The 21760-nt window shown below is 39.4% G+C and overlaps 1 protein-coding gene across 1 annotated transcript in view; it reads left to right on the top strand.

Annotated features, from left to right (window-relative positions):
- LOC118410961 (homeobox-containing protein 1-like) overlaps positions 1 to 21760 on the top strand; it is a 1064572-nt gene that overhangs the window by 1032114 nt on the left and 10698 nt on the right. The window contains exons 2-3 of the mRNA XM_035812945.1: positions 15433 to 15599; positions 17597 to 17775. Of these exons, the coding sequence (XP_035668838.1) occupies positions 15556 to 15599; positions 17597 to 17775 (223 nt within the window). The 5' untranslated portion in view covers positions 15433 to 15555. The remainder of the gene's footprint in view (positions 1 to 15432; positions 15600 to 17596; positions 17776 to 21760) is intronic.

Here is a 21760-nt window from a genome sequence, read left to right as displayed (position 1 = left end):
CTAGGGAAATACACCCATGTGCTGCTTCTAGGAGATTTTAATTACCCTGACATTACTTGGAGGGATGGTGAGGGGAAGGTGCGCTTGGTCAACAGTGAAGGGAGTAAATTTCTCGAAGCCACGAGGGACTCCTATATTTTCCAACATGTGTCAGTCCCTACAAGGCATAGGCCGTTTCAAGAAAGTAACACACTTGACCTGATATTAACCAGTAAAGGACACATGGTAAAAGACATAAAGACAAGTTCACCTTTTGAGAAGAGTGATCATGCTGTGTTGTCATTCACGTTCAAGTGCTATGTTGAGAGGTCACAAACTAGACAAGAGTACTTTAAGTAATACAAGGGGGGCTATCAACATATGGCACACGAACTTGATACTGACTGGGAAGAACTCCTACTGAGTAAAACGGTAAAAGAAAGTTGGCTACTTTTTGCTAACATGGTAAGAGACGCTTCAGATAAATGTATACCTAAAGCGGCCTTAAAAAGCAAAGAGGATCTACCATGGAGAAACAGGGACCTCAAAAGTAAGCTGAACAAAAAAAAAAGCTTGGAAGAAATATCAAGAATCAAAAGATGATGAAGACTACAAGAAATATACGAAGGCGAGGAACCAGGCTCGCTGGGCAGCCATAAAAGCAGCAAAAAAACTACGAGAAAGAAATGGCATACAACATTAAGGGAAATCCAAAACTGTTCTAGAGAAATACGTAAATAGTAAATATAAGACAAGAGAGAGTATCCCAGAACAAAACGATGGAAATTAAATTGCACAAAAAAACAGAGAAAAAGCAGAAACTCTATTGGTAAATATTTTTTTAGTACATTTACCAAGGAAAGAACTGGCACCATACCAACATCAAGAAAACATGAAGTTGATGTACCGTTGTCTAAGGTCAAACTGTCAGTAGAGGTCATTGGCAAGAGACTTAAAGAGGTAAACCAAAATAAAACCATGGGTACAGACGGGATTCACCCGAAAATTCTGAAGGAACTGGCAGATATTCTGGCAAAGGCTCGTACATTATCTTTAATAAGTCACTACAAGAGGGGAGGCTACCAAACGACTGGAAAGTCGGGCATATCACACCAATATTCAAGAAAGGAAGTAAACATTTACCGAGCAACTATAGACCGTTGAGCTTAACATCAGTGACAGGAAAGATCCTGGAAAGCATCATCAGACACGAGATTGTAAACCATATGCGAGTTCACAGTCTGTTTACGGAGACCAACATGGCTTTCTACCGGGGAGATCCACGACTACACAGATACTAGAATGTCTTGACGACTGGAAGAATTGACTCGAACAAGGCTGACCAGCGGACGTAATTCATCTCGATATCCAAAAAGCCTTCGATTCAGTGCCGATTGAGAAACTACTGAGACAGGTTGAGAGCTATGGGATCTGTGAAAGTCTGCTTTAATGGGTGAGGTCTTTCCTGACGGACCGCAAGCAGAGAGTTTGCGTGAACGGAGCACGCTCAAGCTGGGTAAATGTCACGAGCGGAGTGCCGCAGGGCAGTGTTCTTGGTCCTGTTCTATTTACACTTTTCATTAACGACATTCCAGAAGCAGTTCAGAGTAAATCAAAACTTTTGCAGATGACACGAAAGTATATCGAAGTGTATACAACGTCAGTGACTGCGAATCCCTACAGAAAGACCTTAACAACTTACAAGAATGGGCAAACAGTTAAGCCCCAGCAAATGTATTATTTTTAGGGTCGGCTCCAAACAACCAGATTTTACATACCACAGGATTGACCAGTCAGTGGCGAATGTGGACTAAGATTCAACAAAGAGGAAAATGATCTGGGATTTATTGTAGACCATAACTTGATGTTTGAAGACGGCATTCTGTCCATAGCATCAAAAGCCAATCAAATGGCGGGAATCATATGGCGAACATTTCACCATGTGGTTAAAGAAATCGTTATTCTGCTATATAAGTTACTTATAAAGCCCCACGTTGAGTACGGTGCCCCGATTTGGTCCCCGAGCACCCCGAAATTGACTGACTACTAAGAAAAATGTGCAAAGGAGAGCGATGAAAAGGGTTCCCGGTCTGAAGGACTTGACCCTATTCAGACCGGGCTTTTTTGGCCATACCTGGACGGGGGTGGGGGGTTGAGGCCCTCCACTTTTAAGTCCTATAACTCTAAAACGACCACCAAATTTTAGGTCATAATGTCGAAATAATATCTGACATGTATGTGATGTCTAACGTAACGTTGACGTAAGATGACTTAATTATGACGTCATCAATTTGATTATATTGGCCGGACCCATAAAAAACGGGTATTCTCAGACAATTTCAAGTTATGCTACAAAAATGTAACAGCAACTGCAGATAACAGAATAATGTTTATTACGACTTGCGTTCACAATAGCAACATCAATGAAGTCAAAATGACGTCATAAAATGACGTCATGCACATCTAAGATACGAGTTGGGGTCCGCCATATTATATCGACCACCTTGAATTTTTAAAGATATTTTTTTTGCAATAAATAACCACAAAGGGTAATGGAAATAGACTAGATTCAATCATTTGCATGGTTTTTGATGAAAAAAATACCAGGTGGTTACAAATTTTAAGGGATAATTAGCTTGTTATTCTTGATTTGTCCAAACGGTCCGCCATCTTGGATTTTGGGCTGATGACGTCATCAAATCAGCATAATTTATACATATATAATTATGAAAGATATGCTAAATAATATAAGATTTTATTCATGTAACATAATAGCAGTAATATAGCAAATAAATGTGAAGAATACATTGTTAGAACCAAAAATAATGATGTTTTGCAAAACTGCCTGTCAACAAACGGTTGCTATGGCAACAGGAAAAAATTGAAAATTTTTAAAACTTCTGTAAATTTAGGCCAACAATATTTTAGGAAAACTCAATAAATTTAGTGGCTTTAGTGTAAGGCGTTCTTGCGTTATGTGACATCGAAGTTAGCGCGGGCATCAAAAGCCCCCCCCCCCCCCCACACACACACACATCTGGAAAGGGTTAACATACGAAGAAAGACTCCGAACTTTGAAATTACCAACACTTCAGCATCGGCGGTTGAGGGGTGACCTCATTAAAACGTACATATATGTGCATGGACTGTACGACACAAAGCCATGCATAATGGCGATGATAAGGGACAGCAAAACTAAGGGTCACAGTTTACGCCAAACAAGATGTGCAACAAACAACAGTAGAAGACAGGCTTTTTCCAGTAGTAAAGTGGTTCCTTGGTGAACGGGTTGACAAAGGAAGTGGTATCCGCCGGTAAACAGTTTCAAAATAAGACTAGACAGACTGATGGAGAACCACCAAGTTGTATACAACTACAAAGCCTTAGAATGGTCCCCACAGGCTAAACATAACAGTCAGCTGAATGTAGAGGGGACGAAACAACTGATGAGGAGCAGTTCCATGGGGTGTGAACTCCTACTCAACCGAAATATGTCTATTCTACTCTACTCTAACTGGCTGTGTCAAGTCCGTAGCAAAAATATGTAGTTTTTAAAACAAAATTTAGTACTCGGAGCATAAATGAGACTGACAAACTTCAATGCAAAGCTAGCTGTGAACGGCGTTAACCTAAAATTATGTGACCAAAACCCCAAATAACTAACCTGTAACATGTCTGCTGACAAGACAAAGATACCTCACATTTCTTATCTGTAAGTTATCTCACCTGGCGTCCAGACAAAGATACTTCACCTTAATTATAAGTACGTTGTCTCACCTGCTGTCAAGACAAAGATGTTTCAACTTGCTTACCTGTAAGTTGTATCACCTGGTGTCTTCACATAGAAACGTTAACCTTTCTTAACTGTAAGGTGCCTTGACTTCTGTGATGATAGAGATACCTCAACATACCTACATGTAAGGTCTCTTATCCGGTGTCTGTCAAGACAAAGGTTCCTCACCAGTCACCACACTTACCTGTTAGGTGTTTCACCTGGTGTGAAGACAAAGATACATCAACTTATCTAACTGTGTGTTGCCTCACTAGGTGTCTAGCCAAAGATATCTCCCCAAACGTACCTACAGCATGCTCACCTGGTGCCTAAACAAAGATACCTCATCACACTTTCCTGCAGCATGATCACCTGGTGCCTAGACAAACATACCTCATCAAACTTACCTGTAGCATGCTCACCTGATGTCTTCACAGAGGCAGCCAAACTCTCTTACATGACAGAGATACCTCAATTTACTTATCTGTAAGGTGTCTCATCTGGTGTTAAGATTTTTTAATATGTAAGGTGCATCATCCTGTGTCCAGAGATACATCATGTTGCTGAACTGTGAGGTGTCTCAAATGCTGTTAAGACAAACATACTTAACCTTACTAACCTGTGAAGTGCCTCGCCTGCTGCCAAGGCAAACATACCTTGACTTAATTGCATGTAAGGTGTTTCACCTGCTGTCAATACAGAGATACCTCACTCTACTTACATGTAAGTTGCCTCACCCGGTGTCAAGACAAAGATATTTCAGCTTACCTATTTGTAAACTCACTGCAAGACGTGACCTGGAATCCTGACGAATACGACAGATCCGAAATCAAGCGACATGGCGAATACGGAGCGGTTCCAAACGAATCAGGACAAATCCATGATTCTTTCCCAAGTTTCAAATTAAATATATCATCATCATCGGTCGATGTGCTTACACACGACTGGGTTGGAACAAAGTTTAAACATTTTCACTATGAAATTTACAAACACAGATAAGCTTTCATTGGAACAGTGGCAGCGTGTTTGCATCGCGACTGAGAGGTCTCTTAATCGAATCCGGCCACCGATCTTGTGCCCTTGGGAAAGGCTTTCCTCAATTTACTCAGGTTAAAATGAGTACTTAGCTTTGGCTAGGGTCTTCTCTCGGAAATGACGTTAACCCTATCCAGACAGGGGGGGGGGGGGCTAAAAGTGCCTGCGCCAACTTTGACTTCGGATAACTACCGAACGACGTGTGCTAGGACTACGAAACTTGGTGACTTTTCCTAAAATATTGTTATCAACAATTCTCCGAAAAAAATTTAGTTTATGATTTTTCGTGTTGCCATGGCAACGGGTTTCTGACAGGCATATTTTACCGAAATTACTAAGTTCAGTTTTAATTATGGGATTTGATAGTTTTATTGCTAAACCAAACTTGTTTATCTATATCATTAAGATCCTTTGTATATTTAAGTAACATTTCTAATTAATTATTCATAATTTATGCTAATTTGATGACGTCATGGGTCAAAATCCAAGATGGCGGACAATGCCATTTTTAACGATAAATACATGTTATTTTTACTCAAATTTCGTCAAAATCTTTTATTTTCTTACAAAACACAATCATTTGAACCTTTTTAGTCCACTTCCATTGAGGTTTGTGTGGAAAAATCGTATTTTAGATAATTCAAGCTTGTCGATCCAAGATGGCGGACAAATGACGTCATTTTCTGACGTCATATTGGCGTCATTATCGTCGTCATTGGCAACAAAAGTTTTGGTAGACTTAGACACCAATACGATAACCTTTATAGTCATCGTTTTCTTAAATACTTAGTATAGCGGAAATTTTATATGTAGACGATTTTAGCCTAAAATATGACATTATGACATCATAATTACGTCATATTACGTCATAACGATACTAAACTTACAGAATATATAAAACTTTACTAGTACATCATCCCCCATAAATTTGGTGATCGTAACTTAAGCCGTTTTGAAATTACGAAGGGGGGTCAAAAGAGCCCCACCCGTCCCAGGTATCCCAAAAAAGCCCGGTCTGGATGGGGTTAAATGGAGGTCCCGTGTCTGGGGAGAGCCATACCCCAGACACGTTAAAGAACGCACCACACGTGCTATGGTGCGGTGTGCGTTGGTGCAAATCTATTTGTCATTAGTTGGTGATTTGCCATCATGGGAATAAAATTCTTGAGCTTTCTTGTTGTTTTAATGTAGAATGTCTAAGAAAGATATTTCTTGCTTTTCTTGCTATCATATGAAAAAAAGAAAAGCAAGCAATTGCAAAACAAGTTATAACTAGCATTAAGTTCTTAAATTTTCTTGTTTTTCTTACCCATTTAGTTTGAGAAAGATGTTTCTTGTTTTCCTTGGCAATGTTTAAGAAGATATAAGAATTTTTCTGAACTTTTCATAGTAATAAGAAAACAAGAAATTCAGAAAAAAACTTAAATGGTATTCTTAAATGCTCTCACGTTCCTTATCAAGAAAGTTTAAGAAAAATGATTCCTGTTTTTCTTTATAATTCTTATATTAATAATAAAAACAATAAATAATTTCATCCTTGTATTCTTGGCAAAATCTCAGAGCATAAATATATGAAAAAATTGACCCAGCATTATTTTATTTTATTTCTACAATAAGAGAGTTTAAGAAAGATAATTCTGTTTTTTTCTGGAAATAAGAAATTTAGCTGTGCTCAGGATCATGGGAAATTACTCCCATCATCCTTTGCTGTTTCATTTGAATGTTACCGGTAGTCTGAGTGGAAGCTGCTGCTCTTTGGCTGTAATTTATGGTCTTAAGGCCATTAGATCTTCCAATAACAGGGAACAAATATGGTGTGTTTAGTGATGACAAAGTTATGCATCATGCGGGACATTGTGAACAAAGTGGCTAGCTTCTTTAACCCTCAAGCACCCGACCTTTTTTGCGACTAAAATGACCAAGTGGGGTCCAAACGGACCCCAAAATGTTTTGTTCATAAAATATCAGTACCATTTCTTATCGGCGATCATTGTATATACATTGCTTCGTCAATGTAAGAGGAAGATTTTGAGATGTTTTGGTGTTGCTAATTCCAACTCATTATCATAATTTATGCAAAAGTTCAGAAGGACCACGTTTTGGACTAAACCTATTCCGACCAGATAGGGGAATTTTGAGGCCATCAGCAACATTTATGTCGCATAACTCATGAACGGCTAGAGCTAAAGCTACGAAACTTGGTAATTTATCACAAAATATTGTTTGCAAAATTTTTCGATCAATAAAGTAAGTTTATCATTTTGGGGGGTGCCATGGCAACCATATTCTAACAGGCATATTTTTGCCAACATTTGACAATTTCAATTCAAACTAGGTTCTTGGTAAACTACACCTGTTTTCTGACAACATTTAAATTCTATGAAAATCAATGTAATTTTCAGGACTTAAAATTCATAATTTATGCTAATCTCATGACGTTATTGGTCAAAATCCAAGATGGCCGCCCTGATTAGGCAAATGACGCCATAATGACACAGAAAGTTTCTGTGATGATTTAAGTTTACATTCTTATTATTGTCTAAAAGTTTGGTAGTCATACTGTAAGTGGTTAAGGAGTTAGACTCCAAAGTTTGTTTTAAAAACTGCACATTTTTGCTGGGGTCCGTTTGGACCCCAGACGGACTGAACACAAACTTTCTTTATAATTTCCACATTATTGTACCAGTCTTTGCGAAAACTTAGTAGAAGGTATAAGACATATTGACTGACAAAGTCACCGTAGGATTTTTTCTTCAGATCAAAAATGTTTAAATGGCACTTCAAAATGTACGCCTGGGGTCCAAATGGACCCCACTCGGGTGTTTGAGGGTTATTAAAGTTCCAAAATGCTACCGAAACCAAGGCCTGAAGCTGGAAGCCCCCATCCACCATGCAGGTATGTTAGCCATCTTGGTTTGGAATATGATTTCCAAAGATACCACATGTATTTCTGTAGATGCATATGATAAGGCCGAACAGTAATTACAGAATATGAAAGTAAAGTGCATGAGTTTCTGCGTATAACTAAGGAATGACTATAATATTTGTAAGTAAGAAATGTATTGAGATTTTGATCTTTACAGGGAGAGGGGGGGCGTTATATTATAAGGAATTGGCAATCATTCATGGTCTTTGTCTGTTGTTCTAGGCTCAGAAACCTGTTGAAACAAAGAGGTTCCCACCACAACTTTAGAAATGCTTTCAACAAGGACAAGTTGCAAGTCACCAATCATAATTACAACAAATTATGGCAACATTGTAACTTTAGATTAATTGTTTTAGAAGGGTATTTAGCGTAGTGTGCAGTACGAGTACGCTGAGTAAAATGAGTAGGATGAGTAAAATGACAAGTAAGTAAATTGCAGTTACGAAATGGTTCATTTTTTCAATCTTTGGTAAGGAATGGGTAGTAGGGGAAAACACAACAAAACTTGTTTGAAACATATTGATGATAATAAATATGATTGGCATGTATTCACATAACTGTTAACATTTGATTTGTTTGTATTCTTTATAAAATAATGACAATCTTAGTTTAAGAAACTAGTTTCCAGGTTTGTGGTTGCAAGAAGTTTCGTCTTGGAGAGAGAAATGTATTCCTGGTACAAGAACATTAACCTTATTGCAAGAAAGCCATTCTTAGTGTAAGAAATTGAATCTTGGAGACAGAAAGTTATTTCCGGTAAAAGAATCTCAATCTTTATGCAAGAAAGCCCTTCTTGGTGTAAGAAATTCTGTCTTTGAGATAGAAAAGTATTTCTGGTACAAGAAACTCAATCTTGGCACAAGAATCTACGTGTAATAAATTCATTCATCAGCATGCAAGTGTTAGAAATAGATTCTTACCACAAGAACACTTTTCTTGAAGCTTTGGTCCATTAGTAATAAGAAAAAAGGTCTTACTGGAATCTTGGTACAAGAAAAATAAGGGTTTCTTGAATTTTCTCAAAACAGGGATTCTTGTATAGAGAATAATATTCTTGCTGAAAGATCAGTTTTCTTTGTTTAAGAAAAAAATAAGAAAAATAAGAAAATTCATTTTATGTAGTGCACATGCAAACCAATGTACTTTTGTGAGGTTTACTAATAAGTTTAATTAACAGGTGTTGCTTATTTTTTTCCCAGTCTCCTTCGCATCTCGCTCTCTGTTGGGCGTGTTGGCTCACATTTTTATGAGCTTATGGTGGCTTTGGTTGACAAGTTGTAATTTGTTAAAAGTTTTTCATACTTTCCTTAGTGTCCAATGTCACGAATGCGTGTAAGATTTATATGTACTGCTTAATACATATTACCGACTTACTGCGTGCACAAGTGAATTTGCGTGTACAATTAGGTACAAAACTCTACTTGTCATGTTTATTACATTATGACCAAGTTCAAGTTTATGCATTTGTTACGTAATTCTGAAAAGAAAAAGACGTTTGACGTTACGCTGACGCAAAATGACGTAATTTTGACGTCATCAATTTGATTTAATTGGCCGGACCCATGAAAATAGGGTATTCTAAGAAAACTTCACGTTTTGCTCCAAAAATGTAACAGCAAGGGCAGGTAAAAGACTGGTAATGTTTGTTACCATTTGTGTTGCCAATAGCAACATTAAAGACTTGCACTGCATGAAATCAGATAATTAAGCATGCTTAATCACACTCACACTCACAACCCGCTTGCTCCTAAGAGCGTGGCGCCTCGACATCTTCTCCAGAATGACCTGTCCTGGGCAGCCTGCCAGGCAGTGGGGAGGTCCATGTTCACAGCTGCCAGGTCTGATGTTAGCTGGTCCAGCCATTTCATGCGGGGCCTCCCTCTTGGCCTTCTCCACCTTGGGGTCGGTTCAAGGATGAGGCTGGCTGGTTCGGACAGAGGTGACGACCTAGCAAGATGGCCAAAAATCCGTAGTCTGGCAGACCTGATCAGTTGAGATATGGGGGGTTGCTTCGTCATCTGACGCACTGTGGCATTTGGGACAAAGTCATACCAGTGCAGCCCAAGGATGCGACGTAGGCACTTTGTGTGGAAAGCGTCAAGATGTTGCTCCCAGGACGCAGTTAGTGTCCATGCCTCAGATCCATAGAGCAAGATGGAAAGAACTAAGCTATTATAGAGATTGAGTTTCGTTTGGAGGGAGAGTTGTTTATTTGACCAGATGTTTGCCAGGTTTGCCATAGCCGCAGCCGCCCGACCGATGCGTACCTGTATGTCTGCAATGCACCTGCAGTCCGAGGTGATGGTGCTTCCCAGGTAGCTGAATTTGTTGACAGCTTCCACTTCCTGGCCGTTGATAACCTGGTTTTCTGGGGGAGGTTGGTAATCACACAGGCTTTGTACCTTGGTCTTTTGCCAGCTAATCATAAGACCAAGTGGCTTTGTTGCTGCATCCATGTGCTGGAGTGCTATACTGAGAGTTTCCAGCAGCTCTGCCAGGAGAGCTACATCATCGGCATAGTCAAGGTCTGTGATCCTAACCCTGCCATAATTGGCACCGCAGGAACTCTGGGTCACAGTCCTATCCATGACGTAGTCGATTGCTGTGTTAAAGATGGTGGGCGCAAGCACGCACCCTTGTCTTACCCCACTGTTAATTTCAAAAACATCAGACGTTTGGCCATTCACCCTCACACACGAGACCGTATCTGAGTACAGGGAAGAGAGAAGACCCAGGAGTTTGGACGGAACGCCAAGGATTTTCAGGATTTTCCACAGTGCAGCTCTGTCCACAGAGTCGAAGGCCTGTTTAAGGTCGACGTACGTTGCATAGAGTGGTTCTCTATACTCCCTCCTTAACTCTGCCAGGATCCTGAGAGTAAGAATTCTGTCCACCGTAGACCGACCTGGGGTGAAACCGCTCTGTTCCTGGCGTTGTTTCTGAAGGAGTAGGGGGCGTAGTCTTGCCAGGAGGATATGGGCAAGGACCTTGCTTAATGCCTTTCGTAAATGAAGCTTAAACATTTGAACATAGTTAAGTAATGTTTAAGGTATCTTTAAGCAGTCGTAAATGTCACAACTAACACTCAATCTTTACGACAGGTTTAAGAACAAAGTAAAGCCCGCTTAAAAATACACGCATCTTTACTTGGTCTTTTACGTTGCTTAAATGTTGTAAGGGTCGCGACTGGGTCTTGGGAAATCCAAAATATCATGTGAAAGACGATGGTTAGTGCTGTCTACATAACCCGTTACCGACCCACCGTGTGGTTTTCGGTACGTCTACGGTCCTGGTTTTAGCATTGTCCGCCCGTCAATGTCAGAAAGCACGCTCCAAGGATTTGTACAAGGAATTTCCGACAGAGGATATTTTCTCTTGCTACTTCATAGAACGACTTATTTCAATCTGGAAGCTGTTGTCAGAAAACGTAACCAGTGTTTAGCGTCGTTGGAAGTGATCCTGTAAAATTAACTTGCGTGATGGGGTCTCTACCAGACTAACTATGCTGGGTATAAAGAGATAGTTTATCGGGGGAGTTGGGCCACCAGAGGGTTTCATTTTCCCACACAGTATCTAAAGGGAGAATATATTACTCTCCTGGTCAATTCCCTTTTGCCGAACCTCTCCGATCCGCACCCCTCATAGGGAGTCTTGGAGAAGGCTAACTAGGGTACAAACAGTCCCGCGAGACTTGGTTTTAGCAAAGTTAAAAAACCTGAACCGTAGATGCCCGCGTTCCAAGCGGTGACCCAGTGAAAGTTGGGCATCTATGTTCGGGACCTCTAAGTTCTATTGCGAGAAAGTTCTCTTATGGTATTTTGACCATTTTCTCCCAACCTGGGGGCTGAATTTCTGCAAGCATATTCTATACTACGTTTTTTTTAATGCTTTTGATTTGCGCCAGGCTATCTGAGCTCATTTTCATGATTTGACTTTTCCCGCCGGCTTGGATTGACCTGAAGAAAGAAAGTATGTTTGTAATTGACTGGACGTTCTCATTCTTTTCAGGGCGGTAGTAAAATGGACAATTTCTAGACGTGATTTCTGCATTGGCAAGCTTGTTTGTACATTTAGTCTTGGTTACATTTTACACCTTTCTTGGGGCTGTTGACTTAGACTCTATTGTTCAATTGTGAAATGGTCAGCAAGCCAGTCTCTGAATAACAATAGGCTTGAATAGCAATACACATAACATAGACCGTCATGTCTGCTGCCTATGCAAATCATTGTTGCAGTTTAAACAACGCGCGATTTTTACCAATCAACACTCGCGCTCCTAATTCAAATCTTGTCTGTCATCATTTGGTGATCGTAGCTTGCTTGTGTGTGGACCCACGGTCTTGCTGCAGCTCCAACGTATAACTCAGGCGGGAAGCGGAATATAATGGCTCCAGGACACGAACACAGTACGGTCACCAAGAACAACAAAGCCGTGAGCTTGCCGGTCGACTATTGCTGTCTTGGACAAGAATTGGATCATCCTGGTTATCAGACTGCAGCGCTAGCCGGCCAAGGGAGCGCGGCGGCTAACTCCCCGAACTCCTAGCAACAATTGCCCCGTAGCCGGCCCGTGGAGTTATGCCGCCCCACCGGCTAGCACTGTACTCTGATAACCAGGGTAGCTAATTCGATTTACGGGGCAAGTTGCTGTTGTCTCAGGAAAGACTCGTAGCCTGGCCGGTCGACTATTGCTGTCCTGGAGAAGAATTGGATCACCCTGGTTATCAGAGTACAGCGCTAGGCGCCCAAGGGAGCGCGGCGGCGTAACTCCCCGGGGCCCCTAGCAACATGCCCCGTAGCCCACCCGGGGAGTTACGCCGCCCCGCTGGCTAGCGCTGTGATAACAAGGGTAGCTGATTTGATTTACGGGAAATACTCGTAGCCACTGAGCGCTGGTTTCTAGCAACCAAGGTAGAATTGGATTGGCCAGACGGTACCAGGGACTGTACAAGCTAGCTCCTCGTATAACAGGCATGCAAGTTGATCGTTCCCAGCGGCCCTGGAGACCCGAGACATCTGAATGGATGGAGCTGGATGAAGAATGCAGAAATCAAGATATTCTACTGGACCAGGAGTGGATGCATCACGCCATAGATGCCAGAGCTAGACATGGCATATTTGACTGCGCACTAGTATATGCAAAAACATTGGAACACAACAACAGCTGGCCATAAAAAAGATGAAAGTATACTTGAATTACATAACATTACACTACACTACATTACATTAAAGATACATTTACTGACATGTGATCTTAGTATGCAAAATAATTAAAATAAAGGATATCATAACAAGCTTCAACATTTATATTTACAACTAATTTACAGATCTTAAATGAGTGCCATTAATTACTCTTTAAGAAAACTTTAAGACAACTTAAATCACATCATTTACGAAAGTTTACAGAGCTTAAAGGTAGCGTAATCATTCCGAATTAAGTATATTTTACGATGCTTAAATGTTGCTTTAATGTGTGCCACTACGTGCGCATTACGGACTCACGTAATTATGGCTTAAACATAATATTTACGAATGCGTAACCATTACGTAATTTAACTTAAAGAATGCCAATACGGCTTATTTAAGCACACTTTAGGAGAGCTTAAAGAGCGGTTTTCATGCAGTGTTGAAAATGACGTCAGAAAATGACGTCATGTGCATCTAAGATACCACTTGGGCTTCCCCATATTATACCCACCACCTTGAATTTTCAAAAAACCTTTTTTTTCAACAAATAATCACAAAAGGCAATGGAAATAGACTAAATACATTCCTTTAGATAGTTTTTGATTTAAAAATACCAGATGGTTACCAAATTAAAGGGATAATAAGCTAGTTTTTCTTGCTTGCTTACTTACTTGCTTAAGACGAGTCCTTCCGGTCTCGAGTTTTTCTTGATCGGGCCATACGGTCCGCCATCTTGAATTTTGGGCTAATGACGTCATCAAATTAGCATAATATATGCATTACTAATTATGAAATATATTATAAATAACGGAAGATTTTATTTATGTAAGAAGATAGCAGTAATATAGCAAATAAATGTGAAAAATACATTGTTATAACCAATATTTGCAATTTTTGGCATAACTGCCAGTCAACAAACGGTTTCATGGCAACAAAAAAATATGAAAAATTTTTCAAACTTCCGGAAATCGTTGCCAATAATATTTTAGGAAAACTCAACAATTTTGGTTGCTCTAGCATAAGCCGTTCTGGCGTTATAAGACATCGAAGTTGGTGCAGGCCTCAAAAGCCATTGAAATGGATTCAATCTTTTCATATTTGGGCCAAATGAGTTGAAATTTGGCCTGGAGGTAGAAATAGCAAATACCCCCAGAATTTTTTCTCACTTTTTTTTATGGAGACCTTAGAAATGGTTTAATTTAGGGTTTTTAGTAATTTTTGGCAAAAAATATATATTTAGGGCCCCTCTGACCTGGTATTACAACCTGAAGACCTGACATTTAATACAGTGGTGCATTGGACATATGCCCGCAGGATGTTATTAACAATTTCTGCATACATTACTTAAAAAATGAGTTATTTTGTGATTTAGGGCCATTTTTGACTAATTTTTTATTTATTTTTGGCTCCTGTTCCCTTGCATTACACCCAAATGAAATTTGGTTTGAATTAGTGAATGATATGCACCTACATTATTTCGTTTTTACTTTGGGAATACGTTACCTAAAATTCGTGAATTTTGGGATTTTTAGCTATCTTTATACTAAAAATATATAGTTTTGGCTCCTAGAGGCCTTTGTATTGAAACTTAATAACCTGAAATTCAGTATGAGGGTGAGTATATGTCGGCCTTTCTAGTTTAGTTAATAGGTCATTTTGGATCTGTCATCTTGCGTAGTTTATTACAAATACTGAGTGCTGAAATGCTCTTAATTTGACTATTACCTGTGATAGGCCTCTAAACAATATTTGTAGCCATTTTGAAATTGGCAATTTTTTTTACGACGGTTGCCATGGAGATGGTGCTAAAATACCATATCATCAAGACTTGACTAATGGCACTGAACGACTCATAAATAGTAATAGGGTTCTTAGTATTTATTTGAGCTCCTTGGCTAGATGAGTAAGAAATAAGCCTCAAAGCCCCCTCCCCCCCGTCTGAATAGGGTTAAGTTAGTATTCCACAAAGTGTAAAACATCATTTTCCACGTCGTATTTGGTGTCATATTATTAAGCTGGGATTCCAGAAAAAGTAAAACGCTTTTTCCCTGAAGGCAAGATACTTAAAGAAAAACTAACACCCATTAACCATTCAGAAAAATAAAGGCAAACTAAACACACTTCAGGGGAAGACAGGGGAGATAAATTCTTGATGGGGATGGGGGGAGAAGATGTATTGATATATTTACATTTCTATAATACCGTAGTTTTTTTTTTCATAAATGTTGCAAACGGCTTTTACATTGGCATTAGCGATCTCTAATGATGATTCCATCATTCTCAGATACATATGCCACATGTTTAAAAATGCTTGTGAACTGCTTCTGTATTTACCTTTTCTTCATGCAAATGAGCTCATTATTCGCAACATAAATGACTAATCATGTAAAGCATTACCGGACTTACAGCGACTTATATCCAGCCACTCCACCGTGGCAAAACTGGAAACGTAACCTTTTTTGTTGCAATAAATATGTGTAGAAATTGGGATGCAGATATAGTCAGATGTTTTAATGTCTTAATTTATCCCTAGGAATAAGATGACTGACCGCAGGATAGAGCAAATGGAGCCAAAGTTTACCCTGGAGCAGTTTAACCTGCTCGTCTGGTGTCCATTGGTGAGAAACTTCAGCAGGCCGGCCTGCCGCGGGACAACATGTTCAAAACCATCCGCATGATGCAGCAGAGCTGTCATTTAGGGTACATTTGTCATTATGTCTTCTAATTCTAGTCTATGTTAAGATTAAAGGTTATTACCCATTACTGGTATTTTAAATCAACTGATTTCTTTACACTTTCTTTTAACCCTCAAGCACCCGACCTTTTTGCGACTTAAATGACGAGTGGGGTTCCAAATGGACCCCAATATGATCGTACAATAAAATCTCATTTGTACTTCTAATCGGTCATCAGTGTACATACATTGTTTTAGCAATGTAAGAGGAATATTTTGACATGTTGAGGTATTCCTAAGTCCAGCTCATTATCATAATTTATGCAAACGATCAGGAGGACCACGTTTTGCACTAACCGTATTTTGACCAGGGAGGATAATTTTGAGGCCTTAGGCAACTTTTCTGTCGCATAGCTCATGAACATTAAGCACTACAGCTACTAAACTTGGTAATTTATCCCAAATGTTGCTACCAAAAGTACAAGTCAATAAAGTAAGTTTATTGCATTTTGCGACTTGCAGTTGTGATGTTGTGATGTTGTGATGTTGAGATGAACGGACCTGTTCAATCCATGCCAAACATTTCTATACCTGTTAAAACAGGCATTTCTTCAACATGTTCGCACTAGCGCAGTGGTAAAGTTTACGCATTCTAAACCAATGCACCCGGTTCGAATCCGGGGAGGTAGATTTTTTTTTCTTTTTTACATCCATTAAAATACTAATTTTTACATCCATTTGGCCACACCAATTTATTTCTATGGTCAACGGATTCGCCGCTTCGTTTTTTTGCCGAATAGAAATTAAAATTTCAAAAAAAACAAAACTTAAAAATGCCCCGCAACAGAGCTCACTCAAAAACAGTCAATGTGTAGTGAAATTTGCTGCACTTAAACGCAAATTTTAACAGCTGGCGTCTAGATCTGCTGCAGTTCAGGCACATATGTGAATCTCTCCATGCGCCAATATCAGGTTTAGTTACTCTGTTCTATTTATATGACATTCTAATAACTAGAAAAAAACGTTCACACACGCAAACATTGGCAAAATGCCAGCTTTTTTAAAAGCACTTGTTTTATTTGTGTTGCCAGGCAACGAAATTCTGACAGGTATACTTTTTCCAAAACTTGCCAAATTCGATTTAAACAAACAAGGTTTTGTCATTAAGCTACACTTGTTTTCTTATGTCAAATTAATCCTATAAAATTTGATGGAACTTTAATGATTCAAAAGGTATGGTTTATTCTAATTTTATGACAGCATAGGTCAAAATCCAATATGGCCGCTCTTGTTCGCTAAATGACGTTATAATTTAGTCACATGATATGATGATGACACAAAACTTGTTGTGAGGATACAAGTTTAAGATTTATCATCCTATTATGAAAATTTGGTGGTTATACGATTAGTAGTTAAGGGGTGGGTTTTAAAAGTTTGTTTTTAAAACTGCATATCAATGGACTCCAGACGGATAAACTCAGTCTTTAATTTATAGTTTCCATTGACTTTCCAGATACTGAGTGACAAATTCACTGGATGAATTTTTCTTCAGATAAAAAATGTTCAAATGGCAGCCAAAATTTTCTACAGGGGTTCAAACGGACCCAACTCAGATGTTTGAGGGTTAAAAATGAAACTTGAATCGGGATACACTCACTGTGCTAAAGCCTGGCTATATATGAGGTGTTAAGAGAAAAATCTAATTAATGAAAATGCAAATGTGCATATTTCCAAAATTGTAGATCTAATGGTCGTATGATACAATAAAGCTAAAAATGACACATTGACTTTACCACATGAACATTATAGCCTTGTGTTAACTTGAAAGTCCATCTGTATTTGTAGAAGTCATTATTGAACTAGTTGGACTTTTAAAAAAATTGCCCCACAAAAATTTTTGACTTAACAACACCATTCTTTCCATGGCAAACGCTGGTGCTCTTTAGTTGAAAATTGGGGTGTGTCCAATTTTGTAGTGGATTTTACAGTCCAACTAGTTCAAGAAAGCCCTTTGTTCTTGCAGGGAGAAGTTACCTATGTGCGTCACTGGACCACCGATATTCACACGTGAGCAGCTCATCCTGCTGACGCGTCAGTTGTCGGTTTATCAGAGTCTGCAGCAGACTGGTCTGTCAGAGGACAGCATCTTCCACATCATGCCCTACATGCAGCAACATATAACAACAAACATCGATATCGACGGTACATATCTGCAATCCACGTTCCTGTAACTAAATATTTTCTATGTTCGAAAGATGGAAATGTTTCAAATATATATAAAACCATTAACTTCATTTCATTTTGATTATTGATATAGGGTATACTTGATCGGATTGGTCGTTAAAAGTTAAATAAAGGCATCCTTGTCTACATACATGACAAAAAAAAGGTCTCCTAGGTAAAAAGAAAAAAATATTTTGGAAAATTATTAACCCTTTTGAGACCGGGCTTTTTGAGTCATCCCTCTGACCGGGAAGGGATAGGGGTGCTTTTGAGGCCGCGGTATAAACCACCAAATTTTCAGAGAATGATGTAGATAATATCTAAAGATTTTAAGAAATTCAACGCTATTATGACAAAATAAGACGTCAATATGAATATATTGCCTGGATCATTAATTAGGTTATTTCGCAAAAGACGATATAGATACAAGACAAATAACTTTTTTAAAAACTATTTGATGGATAACTGGTAATCACGAATTTTAGGGGATAATAAGCTACATTACATTATGTATGTAGTTATCTTTTATCTGGTCGTAAAGTCCGCCAGCTTGGATTTTCGCCAAATATGATATCAAAGTAACATAAACAATTCATATCTATTCATTTTTTTAACCCTATCCAGAATGGCCTTGGTATTTCTTACAGAACACATTCATGTTAACGTTTGTAACCGTTTTCACGGGGTTTTAGCATTGAATGTTGAAAAATTTATCTTGTGAAATTAAAGGATTATCATCCATCATGACGTCATTTTTGACGTCATTTTGACGTCGTTGCGTCGGGTTTAGACAACAGAAGTGTTATCACACTTAAATATTTATAAGAAACCTTTAATGGTAACTTTTTCTGTGAAAAATTAAGGTATTACGGGAATTATATGTCATAATTACTAAAAAAAATAGGAATTTTAAAACTCAACGAGTATATCACCGCCTGCAAATTTGGCGATCGTACTGTAAGCCGTATGAAGGTGGGGCCGAATGAGCCCCCCACACACACACAAAGTCCAGGGAATGCCCAAAAAGCCCAATCTGGATACACTGGGGGAAAGGGTATCGGATGTAGCCATATTCGAGCAGGGATATTTGCGTATTTGTAACAAATGCTAGCGAATGCAAACGGATTCGAATTGGATCCCTAAAATATCCGAAATTTGGATTTTTGGGATCCGGAATGAAAAGACTCAAACATATCCCAAAATGGGATTTTCCACGGATGCGAAGTCGTTTTTTTTAGGGATTTCTTTGAATACCTGGAATGATCGGATCGCAAAGAATCCCCAAACGGTATTTCCCTCGGATGCGAAGTCGTTTTTCAAAGGATTTCTTCGAATACCTGGAATGAACGGGTCCCAAAACGGCCTTTGCCGCGGATGCGAAGTCGTTTTTATAGGATTTTCCTCGTATATTTGTCATGGTCGGATCCTAAGAAATCCCAATGCGGCATTTGCCGCGGATGCGAAGTCGTTTTTTTAGGGATTTCTTCGTATGATCAGATCATAAAGAATCCAAAACGGGATTTTCTGCAGATACAAAGTCACTTTAATGAATTTTCCGCACATTTGACAAATCACAATATCATGTGTGCCCAATTACTTTCTTATAAAAGTCTAACACGATTTGAAATAGAAAGAATGCACAGAATAATCTTATTCTAAACCAGTCCTGAGAAGAACTAAACGACGTAATGTCATCGAGGCCGAATCCTGTCTGCCACATGATATGTATACAGATACAATATTGCAACAAGAATGGGTTATACCAGGTATGTACAGAGAGTCCCTGTTATCTAATTATGTTAAGGGAAAGTTGAATCCTTTAACCGCCAATATCACATGACTTCTTATACTTCCAAATAGAATATAGGATCAAACGTGAATACAATTTGACTTTTATGTAAAGCTGACATGGGAGTCTGTGGCTAATCTTGCTTCTACGAATATCTGTTTCTATTACAAATCAAAGTCTTCGCGATGCCCAACTCTAAGGAATTTCCACATCCGGCTACAGGATACAGATAGTGAATCCAGCTTGTAAAGTACAACTAACATGACTTATACATATAGTATCAGTATGTACAGCTTCTCGCAACAGCACAAAGTCTCCTTTCTACTAGTGACAGTGCTTCGCTTCTTTTCAGGCTAGTTACGCCCTGATCCCTCCCAGCTCAATTCCTTCTGTGCCCTTCCTGTAGTCCATTGTTCTCCCAGCTGTTGACACGGCCAGAGAATGTCGACCCGCCTTCTGAAAAAGAGAAAGAATAATCCCATCAAATTTTGAGATAGCTAAAGCATCCATGTTTGATGGATGCGTCCGTCAAAGTAATTAGGGTGTATATGAAAAGAAATGGTGAATGGCTTGTTATACAACAGGAACAAATGCATCTGATTGTGGTATCGCCATTATCACCGTTACATTCCGCATTATCATACCAAAAAAGTCCCCCGGGAGGGCGCGGCAGAAACAGTCTAGCGTTGCATAATTAGTGACAAGGTGTGATCTGCTTCCCCGGCCGGACTTTGCATTGTGTACGAGACGTCGCATATAAACAAACACGTAAACACCGTTGGAACAGAATGTTCCTATGCGAATAAATACCAGGCTTGAGACAAACATATGTGTATACAAGTACTGTTTTGATGATGATTCAAATTTTTCCCAAATAAGTCAACAGTTACTCAGCAAGTATCATGCTTGTGACTTGTGTTTTGTAAGGCTCCGTTATGTCGTTTTCTGATAAGTTTCTGTTCAGCCCAAGCATACCAAAAGCGCTACTAACTACTAGCCAACAAGGAATGTAGTCACAAAGACGAATTCAAAGCGGGTATTGTTTGGAAACAATCATTGTATAAAACCAAGGAGGTTGAAAGAGCCTCCTTGATAAAACATACCTCGCCGTGAGATCCGCAGGACAGTGATGCAAAATAGCCCCAGGACGCCGAACTACAAAACAGGGCTGGTTGTTTCAGTCCCTCGATCGCCGTCCCGTCCGTCGACTGCCACTTGAGTTTGGTCACCGCCTCAACATCACCCTACTACAGAAGTTCACACACGTGTGTACAAATCCATATCCCGAGTTCAACGTTTCAAAACTCAAATTTGAGGTACAAAAAGATTGCGGTCCTCACGGACAACGCTGACTATCTCCGCTTTATTTTCAAACTGACTGATGTGCAGTCTGATTGGTCAGAGAGACAACGATTAGATTACCCACAATACACCGCCCCAATGTACGGATGCAAAAAAATACAGAGTCGCATATTTAAGATATCCCAAGATTACCAACAATGCACTGCTCCAATGGAATCCCCTCCACTGGAGCAATCCACTGGAGCAGTGCATTGTTGGTAATCTTGCCACGAATGCAGAAAAAAACCATTTCGCATCCTTACGAATCCGAGTATCCTGGTATCTAGCGTAACGTGGATTGTCTCACTTGTATTGACATTACAAACTGTGGTGTCCGAGGTACAAAAAGGGGGAAAGATATGACCAATCTAAAAAATAAAATATCTGCTCAAAAACAAGAGTGCTAGCCACGCATACATAAAAGTAAGTATCCTTCGGATGCTGTGTTAGCATCCGCCAATTACGTAAGCACACGAATTCCGTGTTTGCATTCACAGCGATTCACGGATGCCAACAAATGCGTTACGGCTGTGTATGTGATCCGTGACTTTTGGTAATCTTGGGGATCCGTTAACATCCGTCAGGATGTTGCGAATTCGTATACGTCTGCATCTGAACAGTTTTTGCTGATAAACAATAATCCTGACCGCGTATGCTTTTGTTTACGTTAAAAGTAAAGTATTCATACGAATGCAATGTTTAAATCCGTTAGTGACTTATAGATACCAACGAATGCGTCACGTATGTGTATAGGGTCCGTAATTTAGGAAGTATCCATACGGATGCAGTGTTAGCATCCGTCACGAAGCACGTAAGTATACGGGTTCCGTGTTT

Source organism: Branchiostoma floridae, chromosome 1, assembly GCF_000003815.2.
Source record: "Branchiostoma floridae strain S238N-H82 chromosome 1, Bfl_VNyyK, whole genome shotgun sequence".
Classification (NCBI taxonomy): Eukaryota; Metazoa; Chordata; class Leptocardii; order Amphioxiformes; family Branchiostomatidae; genus Branchiostoma; species Branchiostoma floridae.
The sequence above is the reverse complement of the archived record's forward strand: the minus strand, read 5'-3'. Positions and strand labels throughout refer to the sequence as shown.